The sequence below is a fragment of the Gobio gobio genome (assembly GCF_949357685.1).
Source record: "Gobio gobio genome assembly, chromosome: 18".
Taxonomy (NCBI): domain Eukaryota; kingdom Metazoa; phylum Chordata; class Actinopteri; order Cypriniformes; family Gobionidae; genus Gobio; species Gobio gobio.
This window is the reverse complement of record NC_137111.1, coordinates 36,413,886-36,439,000: the sequence shown is the minus strand read 5'-3', so window position 1 is coordinate 36,439,000 and position 25,115 is coordinate 36,413,886. Positions and strand designations below refer to the sequence as shown.

Genomic DNA, 25,115 nt, shown 5'->3' with positions numbered 1-25,115 from the left:
ACATATAGACACACCAGAGCTGCAGACAATATTTTTTGAGGTGTAGTCCAAGCCCTATAAATACTGTAACCCAAATGATGAGCCCATTTCTTGGCAGCGAAGTTACTGAGGTCTACTAAGAAGAACAGGTTTATTTACAGTATGTGATGTGTCTAAACTGGGGCAAGGCTTTCATCAACAAACATAAAAATATATATATATATTATGAAGGTTTTGTTTTAAAGAAATGTTCCAGGTTTTAATTTAAGTTAAAGGGATAGTTCACCCAAAAATTAAAATTACCTGAAAATTTACTCACCTTCAAGCCATCCTAGGTGTATATGACCTTCTTTCAGACGAATACAATCGGAGTTATATTAAAAAATGTCCTGGCTAATCCAAGCATTATAATGGTAGCCCAAAATTTGAAGCCCAGAAAAGTGCATCCATCCATTATAAACGTAATCCATACGGCTCCTAATAAAGGCCTTTCGATGGCAAATCGATGGGTATGTGTAAGAAAAATATCCATATTTAAATTGAGTGAGTAAATCATGGGGTAATCTTCATTTTGGGGTGAACTATCCCTTTAAGCTCCACAGACCAACTATAAAATGTAATTTTTTGAAGGAACTACTTCTAGTATTCAGTAAATTATACTGCACATTAATTCCCGAAGGTACCGTTTGTACCATGTAAGCAGTGCTCAACTGTTACATTATGCCAATTGGAGTTACCAGGTTTCGTAGCATTTCATGCCAATATCAATAATTTTTGTTATGTGGTTATTTCAATTGCCTGGCTTGTATACATATACTGCAAGTATCTTACTGTACTCACAAACTAATACCACATATTAAACAGAATTAGGTTGACACCTCAACTTTTACTAATCCGAGTCTTAATTTTTAGCTGGGGTCATATTGACCTCAAACACAACACAAACTAAATATTTTTTGTAAAACAAAGGAGTCAGCTTAAATAATATCTACAGGTAAAAGTAACAAATACAAGTTATTTGAAATTTAAGAGCTTTGAAAATTATTTATTCCACTACAAATTGAGGGACCGGTAGAAATTCATTTCTGTGGTAATGAAATTTAAGCCACAAATGTCAAAAGAGCTTGTAATAAACCATGAACATCCTTTTAAGACCTTCATATATACATGATGAATAATGAAAACACTAATGCAACTTCCAAATGCTGTTTTACAGATTCAAGCCGGTCTGACATACAGTAAATGTGCAGTGCAGTTGTCAGCTAAGACAAGCCTATTTTCTCCTCATTGCAAAGTTACACTTTCTGCAGTCAGTGAAACTGTTCCTACAGAAGCAAAGTGCAAAAATCCATTGACAATTTTAAACTAATATTTAAGATAATCTACATTAAGCAGCAAAAGTTGGGAAGTCATTTTGACTCTTTTTCTTATTTAAAAATTATAATACAGATTTAGATTATATATTTTTAAAGGTTAATAATTTACAGAGAAGGGCTACTTAAAGAATGCACCTCTTGCTCCTGTCTGACTGACAGTCAAAACCATAAGGAGGGTAAGAGAGCCTGACCTGATGTGTGAATGGCTGGGTTGAGTCAGTGCTGCTCCCTAGTGGACATAATACAGCCAGTAGACTAAGTTAAAGAAGGTGTAGGTGATTGGAAAGATGACACGTGACCACTTGTCAATGGCGTTCACGTCTGTCAGGTCTGGAATCTTCACCTTCAGCTGAGCGGCTTGCCTCCTAAGACGACTTTTTTTTTGTGCCATTGGCATCTCGACAGAGGCAGTGGGCCGGCCATAGAGGTCCCGACTTGTAAGAGGCTTACGGTATTGGATGCTGGCACTATCATAAGAGAACATGGTGTTCCTCGGGTCCCCAAGAGCACCTAACATCTCTGCCCCACTAAAGCGTAGATCAAGGTTTGTCAGGGGAATGTTTCCATGGACATCAACCTTTATTAATATAAAAGAGGGAATAAACAAAACAGAATTTGAGTAATTAAAAGTGATTTGGAATTCTGGCCAAAGCTGATAAGCCAATTAAGATTTTCATATTTTGGCCAATATTATTCTGCACTATTTTGTCAAAAAATAAAGAAATAAAAAACTAAAAAAATTGTAAATTTAGTTATAATTAGTACTGTCAAATCGATTAATCACATCCAAAATAAAAGTTTGTTTACATAATATATATATAATGTGTGTGTGTGTGTGTGTGTGTGTGTGTGTGTGTGTGTGTACTGTGTATAATTTTTATGTATATATAAATACACTCATTCATGTATATATTAATATATTTTATTTGCATGTATATACTGTATATATATATATAATATATATATATATATTTTTTTAATATAATTTATATTATATATAAAGAAATATTTTATATATAATTTTTTTTTCTTAAATATGTACATGCATGTGTGTGTATGTATATATTTATACATAATAAATATATGTACTGTGTATAATTATATGTACATAAAAATTCTACAGTACACACATTTATTATGTAAACACAAACTTTTATTTTTGGATGCGATTAATCGTGATTAATCGATTTGACAGCACTAGTTATAATGTATGGAAAAACTGAATGAAAAATAGTTATCAGATTCGCTAAGGATTACATTTAACAGTGTTATTAAATTAGTGTTTTTAAAAATTTACTTGTGAAAGTTAAATGAAGGTAATCTACATATAATAATAGAAGACAGTATGAATTCCAAGACCCCGCTTTATCAATAAAAAATAATAATACTTGGTGTAAACCTAGAGCTGGTCAAAAACCCACCTGAACTTTGTTAATCTTCTCATTGTTGCTTTTTGCAGCTCTTTCTGCCACTTTCTTCTGTAAATGTGGACCACGGCCGAAGAATATGTAGTTGACGAAAGCATACTCGAGCAAGGCCAGGAACACAAAGACAAAGCAGCCCATCAGATAGATGTCTATGGCCTTCACATAAGGGATCTTGGGTAAAGTCTCCCTTAGATGAGTGTTGATTGTAGTCATAGTCAGAACGGTGGTGATTCCTAAAGAGAGTCAGTGTTAAAATGTTTTAAAAAAGCTCATTTAGAAACTGGTTGACATTAATTGTACATTTAAGAAGTGGGGAGACTGAGGTGTACAAAAAGTGCAATGAATGTATGTCTGTAGTTGGTATGAAGTACTAGGTGTCCTCACACACAAACACACAAACCTAGTGCAACTCTTGCAGCTGAAGCATCATAGTTGATCCAGAAAGAGACCCAGGACAGGATGGTGATCAGTGTTGAAGGCATGTAGGTCTGCAGGATGAAATATCCAATGTTTCTCTTCAGTTTAAAACTGAGAGACAGACGAGGATATGACCCTGAAAGTGAGAAATAAAAGTACTCTGTGTCCGTGAGGTCCACAAACGCTTACACACTGCAGCTAAATTTGGTTGTCATTTCACCTTGAAGTGCTTAATCCTTTTCTGTACACACACAGTTCAGTAATTTAAACACACAGTAATAATTCAATCAAAAGTTTGGGGTTGGTAAGATTTTTAAAATGTTTTTGAAAGAAGTCTGGTGCTCAATAAAGCTGAGTTTATTTGACCTAAAATAATACAGTAATAATACAAAATACAGTAAAAACTGTAATATTGTGACATTCTTTTAATTTAAAATAACTTTTCTATTTTAATATATTTTAAAATGTAATTTATTCCTGTGATGGCAAAGCTGAATGTACAGCAGTCATCACTCCGGTCTTCAGTGTCAATAAAAGTATTAATTTATTTCAAGACATTTTTTTTTACTGACCCCAGACTTTTGAATCCTAGTGTATATGCATTAATTTGTTAAACTGCGGAGACTATCACACTATATTTTGAATGAACTTTTTCTGCACTGGTCTATAGAGGGTATGCATTGACGTCACTTTCCCGCTGGAACACGGCCCCTCAGACAGACTGAGTGGCAAAAGAGCTGTGTGAATGGATTTAATAGGGTAAACTGCGAAAACGCGAGTAAAACGGACAATTATCTGTTTAAAGTAAAGTTTGGACTTATTATAGTGTTCCTTACAATTACCAAAGATCCAGTGATCCATGGTCTAAATCCGGATGATCACTTATGTATATTGTCCAGCCCTAAAACTTGTATACTTTTTGCTGGTGCTTATTTAAAAACATCCAATCATGCAGAATATAAGATGGTAAATATTTACCTGATGAGTTGTCAATACAATATATAACAATACTATAAATAGGGTATGATTTTACCCCAAAATTCAACATATTGACACAAAATGTCTACAAATCCACATTTCGCTGCCTGGAGTCCAGTTGTTTCTGTGAATTGCAGCATTCCATCTGCTTCTATTTTCTGTAGCTTTCGGTAGTCTCTAAAAACATACCTCAGATTTCTTGTCAAATCTATTTATACAGTCAATCTCAAAGCTCTTTCTCGTTTTAAATGTGTTTTTTGTGTTTTTCGCGGCATTTACGCTGAAACCCAATGCTGCCTCTCAGTCTTTTTGCCACTCAGTGGGCATAACCGCAGTCACTACGGACGACAGTGATGTTACGTGCATACCCTCTATTAATTGGGTATAACCTGTTTCAGATTTACTAAAACAAACTGTGGTTGGTTGTTTAACATGTCAGTCAGATAGATTCCTAAGTGGGTGGGTCTTGACGAAAATAAGCTGTAAACTGAACCAGACATTATGGCCCTGTCCCAAACGGCAAACTTCATATGCATTTACGGTCTTGTGGACTTGCTATGCACGTGTGTCTGTTAAATCCATGAGACCATTGGGTGTCCCAATTTTGTCAATTTAGGTTTCGGAAAGGTGCTTGTGAGCGCCCCCTTTGGGGTTGATATGTGCCTTCTTCACGACAATCAAAGCGGCATTACATCACATAAGTGTGGACTCATAGGAAGGCCACGAGTTTTTAGGGTGCCATTTGGGACAGGGCCTAAGTAGCAGTGAACTGGATATTTCGTTCACATTCGTTCAAATTGTTGTGCTTGCAAATAAAAAACAACTATATTTTAATGAATCTTTCACAAACTGAAAGAATTTTGACATACAGTATGGAGGGCTGACTCATCTCAAAAGAAAGTCTATTCATCTCATGAACATGCAGGGAGCACACTGTACCTGTGGCAAACACAGCTTTCTTAGACAGTGTTTTATAATCAATAATAGAGAATTGCGGCAGCTCAATGTTGTCCACCCCCGTCACCGAACTTCCTCCCTGCCAGTAGAACTCAATGTCATCTGTGGTGTAGCCATCTAAGAAACAAAAGATAGACAGAAACATAGAAATACACATGTATACACAAAACAGCATGCTGGCTAATAGTGAAAGCTGCCTCTCTCACATTCCCACAGACTGTGTTGTCAGTGGTGTAAATCAGCATGTGATTGCAGTGAGAACACTTCTGTGAGAGGTCTGGTCCAGGTCTAACTGTTAAGATTGTCCCTGCAGACTCTCGGCGCTTATCTCCAGGAGAGCACAGTACTGCAGAACATTAAAGCTTAATTGGAGGATAAAGTATTACGATAGTCAATTCTCCCTGTTCTTCATTAAGTCCAATCAAAAGAAACATCAGCCTAGACTCCCGAGTGACTGAATCGCAGCGATAATCCTCCTGAAGGTCTACTCTTCCTGGTCCTCTTCTCTTTAATGTTCGAGTCTGAAATTGTATGTCAGGTTTGATTCATTGGTGTTGCTTTCTACAAAAAGGGTACACTCTGGTGCATAAGCAGAGCCAATGATTTTGTCTGAGCTATGAATTAAAAAAAAACAGCCTAATATAATTCATATTTTCTCATTTTATTTGTCTTATCTTATCCTTTTAGCGTAGAATGAGTAAAGCCGATTGTTTTTAGGATGACAAAAACATTTAAAAGTAAAATTTTTAGGTTGATACATTTTTCGGCTGCTCTTACCTCAGTGGTCTAACAGCGCTTCCCAATGTCAAAATGATCGAGATGGCCAATCAAATCAAAGGCGGCGGGTCTTACTGTCATACTGTCACAATGCAACGAGAGTTCGTGAAAAGATGCAAGTCTTAGACAACTGTTTTATGATAGAAATGTTCACCGACAGTGATAGACTATCTAGTGATGCAAAAACTTGTGCAATTTCGCCGCTTTGAATTGAAAAAATACGACCATGTAATTAATAAATGAACGTGACAACGAGGCAAAAAGTTTGCATTGTCTACATATTAGACACACGAGTAAGAGTGAATTTGTGCACATTTTAAAATATATAATGTGCAAATAGTTTGAACTGATTACTTCCTTAGCCTACTACAATTAGACCTAGAACCTATTTTAATCCTTTAATTATTCAATTCCTTTATTATTATTATTATTATTATTATTTATAATAATATAAATTATACCCCAAGGTGCCCCCTATTGTTATGAGAGTGCAGTGAATTTTCCTAGCTGGATTCACATGGAATCTCATTCTGTAAACAAGAGTTCTCTCCCTGCTTTACTATTAGCCAATTTGAGTGTTCCTTTAAAGAGAATTCCTAAAAAATTTTAAGTGCATAGTTCTTAAAGGATATTGAAACAAATGAAGACATTTCTTGGCATCACGCAACCTTCCCTTTATTCTCCCATTTGTGAGAATCATAATTTTAAACCCCCTTTGAGTGATAGAATCTTCCAGATGTGGAATAGCAAGGGTCTTTCTACATTTAACAGACGGTCACTTTCTTCTTTTGATCACCTTCTCATTCTAATTTTTTTCGTTACTTGCTATAGGATTCAGCAAGACGAGCACTGTTTTTGTAATCTAGTGCAACAAGTACCAGATTCTAGGCATATGGTTTCTCAATTTGTCTCTTTGTTCTCTTCGTAGTTGAATACATCTTCTGATTATCTTAGGGTAGTCTGGGAATCTATCAACCTCTGGTCTGAAATCTTGAAGAGAATACATAGCTGTTCCATCAACGCAAGACTCCAATTAATTCAGTTTCAAATTGAACACAGACTCCACTATTCTAAATCCAAACTCCACAAGATCCACCAGCTGTGTCACCAATTTATGGCCAATGTCAGGGCGCAGAGGGAAGTTTATCGCATTATTTTTGGTTCTGCCCGAAACTCCAGAGTCTACTGACAAGACTCTGGAGTTCTGCCTGAAACTCCAGAGTCTACTGGCAAGATATTTTTTCTTGGTACTCGGTGGCATACAATCAGTCTCTCCCTCCTGAACTCTCCCTCCTGAAATGGAATTGGCCATCTTTGGCTGTTCAGACACAGTTTCCTCTTTGCCTTATTTTTTTGCAGCTGGCATTAATGCCGGGCATGGTTGTGGCCAAGAGAATTATATTAAGGAATTGGAAAGCCACTGCTCCCCATGTTTTCAGAGATGGCTTGCTGAGATGGTCTCTGTCTTAAACCTTGAAAAAATAGGGTTTAATCAAGCAAAGTCTCATATTAATTTTCCCAGGTCTGGGGTCCCTTCCTCCAACATTTACAAGATAGCAGAACTTAAAGATTGTTACTATGATTATTGTGCTAATTTCGATCCCCCTCTTTACGTAATTTACCTTCTTTCTTTGTACTTTATCTAGGCACTTATGTCATTTGTAATGTTGCCTGGCCTTTTTTTTGGGGGGGGGGGGGGGGGGGGGGTTAAGTTGTTTGTTTACCTTTGTTGTTCTTATAAAGCTAATAAAAACAATATTGAGAGAAAGAGACTTTATTCTATGACATGTACTTAAAGGGATAATTCACCCAAAAATAAAATATACCCTCATGACGTTCCAAAACTTGTTGTTTTTTACCATACAATGGAGGTTAATGATCAGCAAAATCGCTTGGTTACCAACAATCTTCACAATATCTATTTATATTCAGAAGAACAAAAGTCATATAGGTTTGAAACAGACAGGTGAACTACTGTATAAACTATTAACTTATTTGTGGAAAGTATTTTTTGTCTACATTACAGTGAGTCTGAGCTTGTCCCATGGACAATGAGAATGTGGTGAAGGCGGCACGATTTATATCTGCCGTGTGAAAGCGACACGGTTTATGTCTGCTGTGATGTTGAGGTTTCTCCTTCATGCTGTGATATGCATCTCAGAGTTCTGACATGACAGCAGCCTCACAGGACTACAGCTGTCTGCCCAACAGAGCAGACACCCAATTACAAACACTGTCTGTCACACCGAGAGAGTCCAAGTGCAAAAGAGATGAGGGGAGAAGATGAAAGAGAGCAAAAAGAAAGTGACAGAGAGTAAGACAATCGCAGAGACTGAGACAGATGAAACAGAGAGATTAGTCAGCACAGCCAGATTCTCTCCAGGTATTTCCCCTGATAAATGAATGACGCATGCATGCATTAACATTATGCACCAAGTTTTTTTTGATGCATTGTCACTCAACTGTTACTTGCAAGTGCATGCAATAAAGAAATTCATGCATCTTTATTTAATTAGGACTTTTTTGCATTCACTCTCTCTACAATATCCATCTTTAATGATACTATAATGACTTAATTTAGGGTTTTCTCAGCGAATACTCATATACGTGATTAATTGTGAATATGCAATCAAGCCATCTGTGCTAGTCATGATTGTTAATGGTTAAACCGTGAACAGCACTTACAACTTTCAATCTCCAGTGTGCAGTTCTGCTCATCCAGTGGGTACCTGCGCAAATCCATCATACATGCAGCTGTGGTAGTTATCCTACAGGTATGAGGCGAAAAACAACACAACACAATGCTATTACAATTGAGCAGTTGTTTAGTAGGTCTACAGTGAATTTCACTTGTCAAACATACTTATATTATTTTAGAAAAATTGAACTTTGTCCAGATGTCAGAAGAGGTAAGTGAAACATTTAAGAGCAGATGGTGTTACAGCCACCTGCTTCTACCTGTAATGATGAGATTTATATTCAAAGCTATGGCTGCTCAGGAAAGCTTTGCAGAACTTTAATTCATACTGAACTAATAATGATTAGGCAAGCACGCGTGTACTTCTTTATATAATACAATGAATGTAATCATCTCCCAATCAATCGCCATTAAATGAAATAGATGTACGTAATTGGATGGTGATGCACAGTAATATTTGCTTATTGTTCATTCACGTGTCATTTAAATGTTCTCTCACAAGCTGCTGATAAAACAACACTGCATTCCTTATATCACTGTCGCGTTTCATCGCTCTTTATTCCTCTCCTGTGTAATTGCCTTAACGCTGTCTCAGTCATGTCTGCAGCCCGTCTCTGAAATGCCTCTGGCTGGATCTTAATTACGTTGAGCTTTAATTAACATTGAAACACACACATGGACCGTTGGCCTTTCAGTGCGTGACTACTGCACTTTTTGACAACTTATAATGGAATTGCTTCTTCGTTCTGCAGTCCTGGATGGATATAAAGCACTTTTTTCCTGAAACACGCAACACAAACACACTGTATGAAATACACATACAGCTACATCCACCCCCACAAAAACACTGTATTTTCACTTTATTATACTCTATATTGTTTTTCTGGCTGAGAGATGGTTATCTAATCAGTTATCACATATATTTATAGACACACATTCGTGCACACCGCTGTATAGCGCATATGTCCATTCCTCTCAGGCATAGTACATTAGATATAAATTATATAGTATTGAGCAAGATGGAGAGAGAGGAAATATCGTTCAGACAAAGCTGCACACCAAACTCTGCTCTATAGGGAAAGAAGTGACGGACTGCAGCTTTATTTTCTGCAGAAAGACATGAATCTTGACTTTAATGAATCATTATTTTCATAGAAGCTAAACTTTATAAGATATCGTGGCAAGCAGCACGAGACCGAGAGCCGTGTGAATGGTGCGAGGCGTGATGCGGGTGTTAAAGAGCTGCTTCGCACTGTTCCCACGGCTCTCTGCCTCGTCCTGCTTGCCACAGATATTAAGGCTTATTTATTTTTTTCTTCAAATGCTTTTTAGTCTTATTTTTAGAAATCAAAGCGCTCACCGCACATGCTCTCCCAGCTAATCAGTTACTAAGACCTATGTATCAGTAGTTAAAAATGCCAAAAAGAACTGCACTCTAAAAATGGTCTAGAGGAGATAAAAAAGAAAACGGTACAAACTTTTCGGCTGTTTGCATTCAGCAGTGTAACAACTTACTGTTCTCAGTGGTTATATAGGAAACACTATTTTTAGCATAAATCTAACAGATTGTAGGTTTTTAAAAGGTTTCAAGTTTGGTCTCAAAAATATACATTTTTTGGAAGGAAATTAAAACTTTAATCAATTTAATGCACCCATGGTGAATAAATGTAATTTATAATGTAATGCACTCTCTATTCAAAGAATCCTGAAAAAAAAAAGAATTCACGGTTTTCACACATAAAGTAAACTACTTTCAACATTGATAATATGCAAGAAATGTCTCTTAAGAACCAAGTCAGTATATTAGAATGATTTCTGAAGGATCATGTGTGACACTGAAGACTGGAGTACACAACAGTATTTCTTGGTGAGTATTCATGCAAATCAAAAACATCTGATGTGTAAACAAACAAAAAAACATCTGATGTCAGTGTAACATTATATTAGATCCATGCGGTACAGTAGGTCTTAATATATAGAAAGTGTGTTTCATTAATGTTAATCAAACAATTGTGGTATCATGGAAAAAAGTTGAATACATATTTTTCCTTTGGATATTTGGTTTTGTCTTGGTGTGTGCCAAATTTGGTGTTATTACCAGGGATTTTAAGGTATGGTTGCTAGGTGATTTTGTTTTGGAACTGACTCTGCTGACTCTATCGACTTCAAACAGGTGTAGCTCAGTCATTTTTTTTTGTCTGATTTCAACAAATCATACATCATTTTGTAGTTTTTTTTTTTAAATAACCATGAAAATTTACTCATTGAAACACATTTTGCCAGCACAGGTCACAAATAGTGATAATTTCTGGATGAAACCAATCCGGGGTCCAGATATGGACTGTGCTCTTGCTAATTAATGAATGCTAACAAATAGCCTAGTTCAACCAGGACAGAGACAGCCTCATCTTTCTTTAGTAAACATAACCTATATTCCCTGACTGAGACAGGATATGGATCTCTCACTGGGCTTTAAATTCTAAAAAAGCAACATCAGGACAGCCAGGGGAATAGGGTCAGCCAAAAATCCAGCATGCACATGCAGACAGAGATAAATGCACAGAAGCACACAGTCACACACAAAAGATTCAAACATTAATCTAATGCATGAGAGAGAGAAGTGAGACAAAAAAAATACAAGATGGACACACACACACACACACACACACACACACAAAATCTCTGACCTGAGGCCGTAGAGCACAGTCCCGTCAGGATGCAGACGAATCATGCGGTTCTTCACAGTGACCCCATGAACAAAAGATTTCTTGTCATTAATGAAGTACGTATCAGGCACCCAGAGTTGATCAGCCACTCGGTTATCCAAAGTAAGATTTAGAGGGATCCCTGTGTAGGACAGACGCTTATCGCGCCAGGACTGCTGGAAATACATGGTGATGGTATAATCCTGAAAAACACAGACAAAAAAGAAATGATAAATTTACAGTTCAAAATGAAGACCAAAAATATTTGGACTTTTTCTGGTTGTCAAATATTAGTGGATCACACTGCCTTCAAGTGCCCCTGGAAAACTCGTCCCTCCAAATTGGGCATTCATCACTACAAAAAGTCACATATTCAAGTCAGAAACATAGAGAAATAGCAAACATAGCAAAAAATGTATATTATGAACAATAACCCCCAACTACATTTGAACTAAAAAAGGATGATAATTTTGAATTTGTATCACTTATGGTATAAAATTCATGCTTGTGTCGTCTGATTAACTGCTCATTATTAGCCATTCCGTACCTTTAAAATGACTAAAATACAGCATGTAAAACTAAAATACCTTGCAAAATCATTCAATATAATAATTCGCTATGAATGATTTCACTATTAATTTGCTACAGTCTTGCTTTCTGCTCAGTGCTCACTGCTCTCTATATAAAGATATATTATAAATAGCTATAAACAGATATAATATAAATATATTATAGATATATTATACAATGTTATTGACTATATGTTATGTTATGCCCCATCCAACATCACAACACTCTGCAACTCATGTATCATCTAGAATTTGGTGTTTTCCAATCATAAATACGACTTATTTCTCAGTCATTCATGTTACTCTGCCATGACACCCGTGTGATCTTGAGGAGAACTGACTTCACATCCACTACAAATCACCCTGAGACCAGTTAATCCACTGCAAAACAACTCATACATGTGAAGTTTGTTCTGTGAAAAGCTCTATTGCTGTTTGTTTTGTTTTCAGTCCACTAAATTCACTTGATTTTGAAGGATCTAAGGATAGCAACTTATGTTACTTCAAGAGTGCAACCATACAGCTGTTGTTTTATTTTCTTGGTTTTTTTTTTTATTCAATTTATTCATTATTATTTGATTTATATAATTTCTCGCTTAATAATTTATTCATCTTTTTTATTATTCCTTTTTGTCATTTTATGTTTTTATTTTATTTTATAATAATTTTTTTATTTTATTCCTTGCTCTTGCAATGCTTGCTGTTGTTGTTTCATCTTATTATTGTGGTTTCAAGAGATATTTGTTTTCATGAGTAAGAGATAAGACATTTCAAGGTTTTTAACGTCAAGACGATATTGAAGCAGTAATCTTCCATTGTTTTTGCTTTGGTATAATAACACTTGCTGGATTTGTACTTGTCAGAAAAAGTCTGAGCATTGAAACATTCAGGGGAAGTCTGAGCATTGACGTATACGAAAGTAAGATAATTCAATAAACTCTGCTCTTTTTATCATCATCACTTCATCTTCTGCTTCTGATCCTCTCTGGCTTTCTCAGTCAAACTCTCAGGCTGATGGAAGACTGTTAAGTCTAATAGTTTTGGGTAGACAAAACACTGGGTACCAGATAAGACTTGCTGTTAACAAGTTTTGGGTATTAGACAAGCTCTGCTGGACAAAATGGAATATTTTCTGGAAGGAATTTGCCGTCAAGAGTCGGATCAGATATTTCTGTATTTCTGATGTGGGGATTCCATTTACTATCCGATTTACTATTTTGGCGGTGTCAGCAGGATGTTGGCACAATCTAACAATATTAAATTAATTTTACTACATTTTAAGTGTAACTTTCGTCTCAAAAATGTGCAAATGTATAATATGCATTTGGTTACAGGTCGTTTTTGCCAAAATAACTTCTGAGATGTATGATATTCCATCATGAGTCAACATTGATTACTAGGTGTTTGGTTTCATTTCTTTGAAATTGATGACTAGTCTATTATTGGGCTATGGTTAGACGTCTATTCAATTTTCACTGACAGCCCAAATTTTGATGTTTGGATGGCTATTAGACGTCTTTTAAATGCAAAATTGCTTGCTGGGTAATCTCAGGACGTACATCTGCATTCCACTCAGTCATATCAAAGAATATGTCAACCACCTCGAGGCTGAGCTTGCCTTCCCATCAGCAAAGACCTCCATCGCCCAGTTTTTCTCAGCTGAAGGTCAGATAGCGACTGCCTCCAGATGTGTAAAAACACAACGCATCATCTAAGATGACAAGCTCTCCTTTGCATTCAAAACAACACAATTATTACAACTGTGTGCTTCATTCTCCACAATATAAGGAAAATAAAGTTGCTTTGAGGTGGAGTAAATCAAGTCAGTGAAATCACTAAATTTAAAAATGGAACCAAATAAGATCCTGTTCCAACGGTACATTCATATTTCAAACACTGGCCTGCTCTCAGTAATTGCCACTTACATGACTGTGCACTTCATTTAGGTTGCTGTGAAAAGGAAAGAGTTTCTTAAGAACCCAAATGAGTTGGGACTAACTGTAAAGTCAAAGGTTAGACTGTAAAACGCAGTCACATTTGCACAGAGGCGTCTGCTTAAACTCCATCACCCAGTCGCCACATTTCTTAGCAGTATAAGAGGAGGAACAAATTAAGTTGAGATCCCATAAAATCAACATGATAAGTGAGAGTGAATGTTAAACAGGCAGAGTGGATTCGCCCAGCTTCTCAGAGACACTTCCAAAGCCCTATAAAACAATCAAAGCATCTGTCTATGTCTGTTTTAAGTCTGATGAGCAGAAAACCTTGTAAAGCTAATAAAGTCCAGAATCAACTTTATGCAGTTTTAAAAACCAACACTTAGATACTGCAAAAAAAGCACAAGAACTTAACTAGCTTCATTCACCGGAGTTAATGCTTCACAGTAAATCTCCGACAGCACTTATCATATCTAATAATCAGACCTATAACATATCACATCTAATAATCATACAGTGGAGACTTAGAAACAATTGTGAAATTCACTTTTTACCTTTGTGCCTGTCCATGTTGTCATTATTGCTGTGACCAAAACGGGACAGCCAAGTTTTAGGTCTGTTGAAAACCATGAAACCATGAAATCGGTGCTGAATGCCAAATGCAATTGAAAGAAAAGTCCAACAGTTTTAAGATACAAACAGTGTTAACCCATAAGACAACCATTTAAAGAGTTTATCCATCTTGCTGTAGCAAAAAATACAATTTTGAGAATACAGTCAATTGAATAAATCTTTTTTTTTTAATGTTAAGCAATTTAATTTCTCAAACTATTGCAATATAGTGCAATAGATCAGGATGATGTTCTTGTGTTTTAGGATAGTAACAGCCATGTTTCTATTCTTAGCAAGCTCAAGTTGTTTGCTGCAATGCAGTAACATTTGATCCTGTCAGTATTAACCAATAGAATATGCAAAATTTTTCACTAAACAAAGAAAAAGCAGTGAGAAAAAAATGTAAGATCATTTTGATCAATTAGTATTCTCCATATGCGTGACGTTATAAAAGCACATATGTTTCAGCTGCCCTACAGAGGGATGCAGGTAGGTCCTGTCCCAGCACTACAGCTTCTCCTGTACTGCAAAGACTCGGTTAAGATTCACCTCACAAAGCGCACACACACACACACACACACACACACACATCGTGCAGCCCAGTAGCAATATTTAAAAAAATCCCAATGCAATCACTTCATAACATGCCTTTGTGGGCTTTCTGACATGATGTACTGTGATTGTGATGTACTGTGACCGTAAGCTGAAAACTGTAAATGCTATAGAGTTTACTGTGATCTTGTTAAAAATAACAGGTCAGGTGCTCTTTTATAACTTTGGGATCCTTCAGGAAAGACAGATGATGCATGCAGTTTTGTCCATTTTTTACACTTATTGTAAGTTCTTATGCTAGGATTAAAGGGGTACTTCACCACTGGCAAAATGAGCTTTCAATAAAACTTGGTTGCCTGTACAGTATAAAAAGGTGCAAACATTTTTGAAATTATTGTTACCTGATGTCGACCCGTGTTGTTCTCAGGGCAAGAATTCAAATAGTAAACATTTAGTGGGAGTGAGTTACTTTCTTTTTACACACTCTAAAAAATGCTGGGTTAAAAATAACCCAAGTTGGATATATAAGAATCGTATATATGGAGAGAAAGCAATGACGGTTTGCAGTCAACATTTCAAACTGGATGACCATGATCAGTGTTTTAGGCCAAACAGAGAGGAAAAAAACTGAAAGAAACTGCCGGTCTGTCAGTTAGTAAAAGGCATTGCGTACAGGCAAAGTCCCTTTAAGCCAATTCATTTCACTCTGCAGCCATCTTTGAAATGCCTCTCGGGCAGCTATTTGAGTCAAGTACAGCTCTTATCTCTCAGAATGGGAATACATCCAATTTTCCAAAGCTGTTCACCAAGCTAACGAATAAATTTCATACTTGAAATCACAGATGAAATCTTTGCATTTTTCAGGCTGGATCAGCCAATGCACACGTGCATAAGCGTGTCTCAGAACACGGTTTCTATTGCAAGCGGAGCTTCTAACGGCAGCTGCAGTGATGCAATGATTTTAACAATTGGTGATTGTATTTCGAAGGCGGGACTTATTCTGTCTTTTTGCGTGTTGCAGTTTCTCCCATTCATAGTAATATGAGTACCTCATCTTTCTATATATAAAGTCTTTGGTACAAGGTAAGAAAGCTGTTGCCACAGTGTTCCATTTTTAGCATAATGCCATTTAAAGTGTTGAAAAAATATGATACAGTTTGCATTGATAAACCTACACTTAGTAGGACAATAACTGTTCTATTAATAACCCTCTATCGATCCGACTGTCCATGGGCAGGGATACAAAAATGCAGAAGTATAATCTGTAGTTTTACGAAAGCCCTGGCGGCTGGCACTATCAAAAAATTTATGACTTATGAATGTATAATTAATTATTATTATTATTCAAAAATAAAATCTAAAAAAATATATATATATACATAATAACTAATAATTATAACATAATATCATGTATTTGTAACTTACACAGTATTTTCATAGTACCATTAATTATTTTATTTCAAATAATATCACCTTTTTTATATAAATAAAATCCATAACTACTCTTCAGACATGAAGTGTGCAGTCCCACGAAGATGACAACATTTGAGTGAATTTATGTGAGTGCGGCAGAAAAGCAGAGAAAGCGAGGACTGAGTCAGAAAGCGAGAGAAATGTGAAAGAGAGACAGGATGGGTGTGCCTCAGGTTCACTTAGGACAAATGCCTCCTTCAGCTTCTATTATTAGAAGCAGCGGTTGCCCTTGACAACCGCTTAAAATCATCACTCCAGCACCTCAACTTCTTCACAGAGCACCCTGACACTCACCAACAAAAACACATACACAAATGCTTAAGCAAACGCAACATCACACACAAATGGAGGTCATACCTCTCACAGTCACACCCTATCGCACAGTGCGGTCTAAAATGAACTCATTTCTCTGTGCCCATCACACTGAAGACATCACAGAGCAACAGAAGAATCGAGGCCGAGAGAGACACTCACTTGAGAGGGACACAACAGGATTAAAAGTGGCAAATTGAAAAAGAAATGAAACTATGAGACCAAGGACAAGGAAAGCTGGGAAGAAAAATCACTAGAAAAAAATCTGCCTTGGCTTGGCTCAGTTTGTGCAGCATTAAGTCAATGTGAATTTAGACTTTTTTTATTTAGACTAACTGTTTTTTTATTAACTGAACCTCAGAAAATGATATTAATCAACACAGGACCTGAAGTATAAATGCAGTATTGTGAGAAAAAGAAATGCATATTGATAAATGATGCATAGGCACAACCCAAACCAGAATGAAATTGACCTAGACCAAATGCAAGTCTACTGAATCAGGTCAGCAGAAGAGTCATTTTAGAGGAAGACGAAGCTATATTTGCAGTTACGAACACCAATTTTTTCTTTAAAATAACCTGATTAATATTATGGAACACCCATTTTTTTTAGATTTACATTTAATCATTTAGCAGACCCTTTTATCCAAAGAGACTTGCAAATGAGGAGAACAATAGAAGCAATCAAACTAACAATAGGGCTAACAATTAATCGTTTACAACAATACTGAGAAAGTAAACAGAGTCTCTGTTGCTAAAGTCCAAAACAGTTGTTATTAAAAACCAGTGGCGGCTCCTGGCCGTAAATTTAGGTAGGGCTGATTCTGGGTCTTGGCGCTAGTTTATGATTAACATTTTGTAAGCGTTATACTCTAACCGGGTGAACACATCTGACACACTTTTGGCAGAATTCTAACGTCCTAGTGTTATTTAGCCTGAGGGTGGTGCTCTAAAAATGACTGACATATTTTAGTACACACACGACAAATGCATAGAATGCTATCTTAGAATAGCCTTAAAGGGTTAGTTCTGTCACCATTTACTCACCCTCAAGTTGTTCCAAACCTGTATGAATTCCTTTCTTCTGCTGAACACAAAATAAGATATTTTAAAGAATAATGGTTAACCAAACAGTTAATTGACCCCATTGCCTATGCAACGCATAGTTGTCAACAGAACTCAACTGCACGCACGCTGGAAGAAGTAGAAGAAGAAGATGAGTGTAAACGATCTTTGCCGGTGTTGTAAATCATGTCTTACCAACAATCATGTCTTACCATAGTATGGTGAATGCATATACGAACAAGTTCTCCGTTTAGGATTAGAACGAATTCAACCCAAGCGCTTTTGGTGACATGCATGATTAAGTTACTGTCAATCATCTGTCCATCATTGTATAAAGCCCGCCCTGACAATTTGATTGGTCCGAACAGCTCTGGCTCGAGCATAGAGACAGAGCGTATTTAGGCCACGCCCACACCGGGGGGGGGGGAACAATCCAACGCTCTCCATTGACTTTGCATTGCGGGAGGCTGGCTCATTGTCATTTCGGACTTATAACAAAAAACAGAACAATGTCTGAAAGCTGATATGTGACAAGGTGTACAGCAAACAAGCTAAAAAACACAGATATACGTTTTTTATAAGCTGTCGACCCAAAAAAAACGAGCGTTTAAGATGATAAAAATGGATACAGGCAATACGAAGTGAAGCTTCAGCAGGAAGAATGGGTACATTTTGGGTTCCTGACACTCAGTATGCCTCAATATGTCTGTGTGCAGTAAACATTTTGTCACTGTTAAGTCAAATATCCAAATGTCCGTTTTATATATTATATTTACTGTCGCTGATCACGTTCCCCTCTAGTCGTCGTAGTTCTCAGTGTAATATGACCCGCGCGCTCTGTCTCAATGACCTGAATCCACTTTTTTGTACTTAAACGCTCGTTTTTTGGGTCAACAGCTTATAAAAACGTCTGGGTTTTTGCTTCTGGGTTTTGTTTAGCTTGTTTGCTGTACACCTTGTCACATATCAGCTTTTATACATTGTTCAGTTTTTTGTTATAAGTCCAAAATGACAAAAAGGCTGCTTCACGAAATGCAAAGTCAATGGAGACGGTTTGAACTCCCAAAATGTACTGCCAGATTCTGGAAGATGAATCCTTCAAACAGTGGTGCAAGAGGATGTGGTGCTGGTCCTTCAAGAGTCACTCTCAACCTATCTGTCCATAAAGCCCATAAAAAAACAGTCTTCATGTATTTTACAACACTTCAGCTTGTGACTCTTATCTAGTGGGGGTCATTTTTTAGGATTCTTTACCTAACTGAAGTCTCTGAGATCCTGACACCTTGCACTTCTGGAGACTCCAGGTAGGTTGCAGCTTTGGAAAATGGTGGCGCTGGAGACTAAAGGGTTCCTGATGGTTTCATACTTAATTCTTCACCTTAATTCTTAATTATTTTGCAGTTAACAGGTGTCATTTCTCCGCCACATGTTTTTGTCAGATCCTGCTGACCCAACGAGCATTCTCTGTCCAATGGTCACGCCTTAACTGCAATGTCTAGTATTGCATTAGTATTGCAGCCTTCTCATGGGCATTTAATAATTTTTAAAGTTAAATCTCTTTTTTGGCTCAATTTATCTGTAAAAGAAAACATGCCTAATAATTCTGCACACCAGAATATAAGGTGTTTTTCATTTCCAGCCTTCATGAACAATTATATATCACTTATACATTATTAAATACTAAATTAATAGTAGTTATTAGGATTACTGTGTTTTGGAATTGGTCAAAAAATATGATCAGAAAATCAACATGCCTAATAATTCTGCACACAGTGTACATTGCAGAATTTGCGAGCGGAAAGACTGAACGCTTCTCCAGAGAGGAATCCTTTTATTTTTAATATTTAAAAATGTTTGTGTGCTGCTGCCGCGTCCCTGTCTGTGTAATAATCCTTTAAATAACACAAGAAATACTGCATTATTGACTTTAGACCAGGTTTCTGTTGGTCAATGACTTGGGGTCGGTTAATTTCAGTTGCCTCAAAATAGCAACGCACCAACAATGCGTCTGAACACACCTCGTTTTCAGACCAGCACGCCCTTGGGCGAACAGATGGATGCGAGTGCATTTGCTATTTAAACAACATGGCGCTTGACGTGAAAATTATAACGGAGTCAGGATGACTTGCAAAAAACACTTAGGCATTGCATTGTGCCTGGCGTCGCATTGTGCCGGGTGTATGATAGGGCCCTTAGTATCATGATACATGCCTGCCAAATTCATTCGCTAAATCCTAATATATCCTGCTCACTTTATGACTTAAAATAGTCTAGAAAATCTGAATTTTCTAGAATTTTCTAGACTAATCAGAATTTTTTTTTGTTGCAGAATGCTGAACGCATTTGCAATTTATTATTAATTCTGTGCATAATATAGAGGTCTATGTTTGGATAAATATTTTGGCGGGGCACTGCCCCATCTGCCCTTACAGACAAGCCGAAGCTGGTAAAAACACCAGCATTATGCTGCGGCCAAGAGTCCACTTCTCACATCAAGCATCTTTTCCTGCAAACTTAACATGTATCCTCACACTGCAGTCACGACGTGGTGAGCGAGGGCAACTGAGCAGTGTACATTAACAATCAATGCAGAAGCGTATAAGAGCTGGCTATGAAGCTGTGACAGCATTGAGAACAGCTGACCTTCTGCAATATTAGGGGAGCTGAGGTAGATTATCTTTTAGTTTAATGCCGTTTCTAAATTGGCTATTTAAATTCAGGTTTTCTCACTCCTCCTCCTCCTTTGCTATAAAAAGCAAAGAAACAGAAAACACATCTGTCGATATCTGCACGCTTCAATCCTGAAGTGTTATGAAAATCATGTCAGAGTGTATATGTTTTCATTTCAGAAAATAGGGTGAGAGAGTTTGCGGGGGGACAAATGTATTTTCATTATACACTGATATTAAAATTCTGGCCGATAGCAATAAGCTGATAATTACTTTCATTGAATGGTGCATAACCAATTATCCGTTATTAAAATTATGTTTATAGTCAACAAAATACAAATTAGAAATAAATTAAGAGATTTTAAATACTATAAGTAAATTCAGGCAATACATTATAATATTCAGAATGAAAAAAATATATAATTGTTTCTGCAGATTAAGTATGCATTACATGCAAGGTGATCGTGAAGGAAAGGAGGATGCACAATTATATCTGCCAATATAGTCAATATTGACCAATTTTTTTACATTATCACTTATAAGTGATAAGGTACACTGTAAAAGTGGTAACCCGCTATTTCTACCTGATCCAACCTTTAGCTCTGTAGGTGTAACCTAATGTGTTGAGTTTACAACATAACTTTTGGATGGCTTCTTCTACCCTGACATTGCCACAAGGGAGGAAAATGACATAAATTGGTCCTGGAGATGGTATTCCTGCATACATGATTATATACTGTACTTGTTGAACTTATTTTTTTACATTTTACAAACATAGAATTTCAAGAAACAGTGAGTTCTGAGGGAGACGCTGCAAGTGCGACTATCTCTCTGCTGCGCCTCACTAACTCCCTCCACCATGTGTCCTCCCAGAAATGCCACCCACTTGCAAAAATAATTAATGTATGACAAATCACCAAAGAAATGGCTTTTGTTCAGGCCCACTATCCATAATTTACGAAAAAAGGCTTTTTCCAGCATGAGCAATGTGACAACTTGTCATAACAAAAGTGACAAACTCAAACTTAGACCTGAGTATCCTAGAAATCCTACAGAGTGCATCAGTCTTCAGAGTGGAAATGCCCAAGGCTACACCTGAAGTTTATTTCAGAACATATTTTACTGTTATTCTTACAACTATTTTATCATTTTAAAAAGAAAATGATTGGTACCAATCTCTAGTCCAGGGCCATCATCAGTGGGAAAAAGGAACTCACTAATGTCCTTTATAGCAGTGGTTCTTAAAGGTGAAGTATGTAAGATTTTATTTAATGTTAAAATGCATTCTCTTAATCCAGATTACTGTTTATTGACTGCTGTTAGTATGCCATTCGTGGGTTTATCTCAAACATAGAGCCTCCCAGGCACAACATTGAAAGCATTGTTAGCCAACTATGGTTGCAAGTTCTGTCATTATCAGCATAGTTCAACGAGTCGGTGTTTCCCGAAAGCAAAGTTCCAACAAACATTCGCAAACAGCATCGCAAAATTGTGTAGTTGGAACGACAGCTCTCGAACTGTGGTTAGCAGCATAGTTACTTGTTTGCATAAGTATGCAAAATAAGCTAGCTGACATTCAATACAATATATATCTTTTATTTCTAATATATACAAATGTAATTTACGTCTTTTAGTTTGTCAAGAGATTTAAAGGACCGCTTTTGAAGAGTGTGCATGTACGTAAGAACGAGCCTATGATTGAATCTGATTGAGTCTTGGCAGCGCGTCACTCCTGGATAACAGAAAATGGGAAAAGAGAAGGGACATGGGTGGAGCTGAGGTGACGCGATGACTAACAGACAGCAGATAAATGGCTATCCACCTGTCACTCGAAGTGGCCACGCCCTTAATTATGCAGAACTTTAAGGCTTTATATAATGTAAACTAATGAGTTATAAAAAAATTCACCCCCCTCACAGTTGTCATGAAGGGCAAAATTAGATTTATAGACCAAAACCACAATTTGTACCAGGCTGTAAACATGTTTTTAACTGCTGTAAAGTTGGGCATTTTAACATGGGGCTCAATGAGATTCTGCTCCCTTCTGGAGCCTGTCCCTAGTGGCATGTCGATGAATGGCAGTTTAAATCCCTTCCGTATTGGCTTCAAGAGAAACTGCGGGAGGTTGCCGCTGGGGGTATTTTTGTAGGCAAACCCAGAAGTTAACATCACCCTGGTTCCCTCGACAACAACCAATAGGATTTTTCCATTGGCTTTTTGGATTGTTGCAGAAAATATAGTCTATGACAAACAAAAGCTTATGATTCTTACATGTTTTGTTCATCATGATGACCTTCACAAATGAACACGACTTTTATGAACTTTCAGTCTTTGTTTTAAAAAAAAAAGAAAGCTTGAAAGTTTGAGTTATAATAGTTTGCAAGAGCGTGATTATAAACACAACAAGGCTGTGACAGCGGACTAGCGAGTAGATGAGTTTCTGTTCGGCTGATGGCATTTAAAGGGATAGTTCACGCAAAAATGAAAATTACCCCATGATTTACTCACCCTCAAGCCATCCTAAGTGTATATGACATTTTTCTTTCAGACGAATACAATCAGAGTTATATTAAAAAATGTCCTGGCTAATCCATGCTTTATAATGCTAGTAAATGGCAGCCCAAAATTTGAAGCCCAAAAAAGTCCATCCATCCGTAATAAAAGTAATCCACACGGCTCTGGGGGGGTTAATAAAATATCCGTATTTAGCACGTTGTGAAGTAAAATATCTAGCTTCCACCAGACCACTTCTGTATTCAACTAACAGAAAAAGTTTGCATCGGACATAGCATAAGTGTTTTAGACTTTGACAGGTCACACTTTCTTTGTAAGTTGAATACGAAAGGCAGTTTGGCGGTAGCTTGATATGTTACTTTATAAAGTTTTAATTATGCATATTTTTCTTACACAAACCCATCGATTCGCTTCAGAAGCCCTGGAGCCGTATGGATTACTTTTATAATGGATGGATGCACTTTTTAGCCTTCAAATTTTGCGCTGCCAACTAACTTATTAATTCCTATTAATTAAAAAACTTTGAAACCATAATTATTAGCGAAAATACCTTTGAACATCCTTCAAATATTGTGTTGGACAATAGGAGGCCTTCAAGCCAAAAAGGTTGAGAATTTTGCAATCCATTGGCCATCACAATCATCTTCATCAAAATCATAATTTATTCTATTTCAGTGTGACATTAAAATCACTGTTGTGTTTTAACATCCATTACTTCAACCTTCAACAACCTGTGGGTGTGCGTATATGGGGTCTTGTGTGCATGTTCCTCCCAAAATTGCTTATTTTGGCCTTCTTTGCTGAGTAAAAGATTATGTCAGTTCAGCTCCAATGCCAAAACAATCATAATGCAAAATGAACACAATGTCTCTCTAATCTTACAGTCAGCTGTGCTTGTGAAAGAGAGAGAAAGAGCCTGTAGCTCTTTCCTGAGGATTGCAACAGCAAATTGAAGTCTATTCTACCACTATTCTATTCACTGTAGCCTTAATAGGTTGTGTTGACAGAGATTTCTGCTTGCTTAATAGCCCACCATCTATTAAACAATCAGAGCAGCCTGTGGACTCACCATGTTCACTTCTGACACCATGTCGATACTAGAGATGTCAATACTCATACCAACATCAACCGGAGGACCTGCAAAGCAAACAGACACCACAATCTCTCTAACATTGTCTCATGACAGTCAACGATCCATCAAAATGGTCCCATCCATCAGTGAGAATGAAAAAGTGTTTTAAATCAATATAACGTCTTTACCTCCGAAGTCAGGCCTGAGACGGATGTCGTAGCCTTTGAGTAGTTTATCCACGGTGACTTTGACGTATGACATGTTGCTTGGTTCATTTACACTGGGGAAGAGTAGTGTGATATTTAAGAAACTGTGCCTCAACTGTGCGGAAAGAAACCAGCTTAAGCCAAAAATCTAGTCTGGTAGCATAGCCAAGCTTGTTTTAACTGTCTCCTATCTTGGGCAACCTGGTCTTAGCTGGTCTACCAGTCTGGCCAAGCTGCTCTAACTAGTCCATCAGGCTGGCCAAGCTGGTCTAGATAGTCCCTCAGGTTGGCCAAGCTTCTGCTCAGCTTGCTTTCATCCTGACTATCTGAGAAGTGCACAAAACCGCGTTAAAACCAGCCAACAGGCTGGGAGACCAGCTAAGACCAACAAACCATCCAAGGCTGGTTTAACATGGCTCTGCAGGGAATGCAGTCAGACTGATCATACAGATATACACAAGCAGGTTATGTCTTACCTGTTCGCTGGCGGGCTACGACCAAGCGTCAAAGCCACGAGCATGAGGAGACACAAGATCCCCGCGCGCCAGTGATCCCGAGCGGTCAGCATCCCTCTCATCATCGACCGAGTAGCAGCAGCCCAAACTTAGTCTGAAGAAGCGCTCCAGCGATTTCAACTACACGGCAACGCATGCGCGACGACAAGATCAACATCAAAATACTACAAACGCAAAGAAATGAGCAACTCTAAACGAAAATCAAAGTGGCGCGCGAGGTGTTCTTGAGTCTGTCGCGCTGCCCGGTGCTGACGCTGCTGTCGGAGCGTATCAGTATGCCGGTCAGATCCCATAGCCGGCGGGTC

General features: G+C 37.3%; 1 protein-coding gene across 1 annotated transcript; it reads right to left on the bottom strand.

Moving 5' to 3' along the window:
• Positions 1-1,584: 1,584 nt before the first annotated feature.
• On the bottom strand, positions 1,585-24,875 carry gabrb1 (gamma-aminobutyric acid type A receptor subunit beta1; the record flags this gene model as incomplete). Its single annotated transcript, XM_079842980.1, has 9 exons — positions 1,585-1,932; positions 2,777-3,015; positions 3,183-3,335; positions 5,117-5,251; positions 8,597-8,679; positions 11,297-11,517; positions 24,087-24,154; positions 24,278-24,369; positions 24,772-24,875. 9 exons carry the CDS (start codon positions 24,873-24,875, stop codon positions 1,585-1,587), a joined length of 1,443 nt encoding a protein of 480 aa, XP_079699106.1.
• Positions 24,876-25,115: the final 240 nt, after the last annotated feature.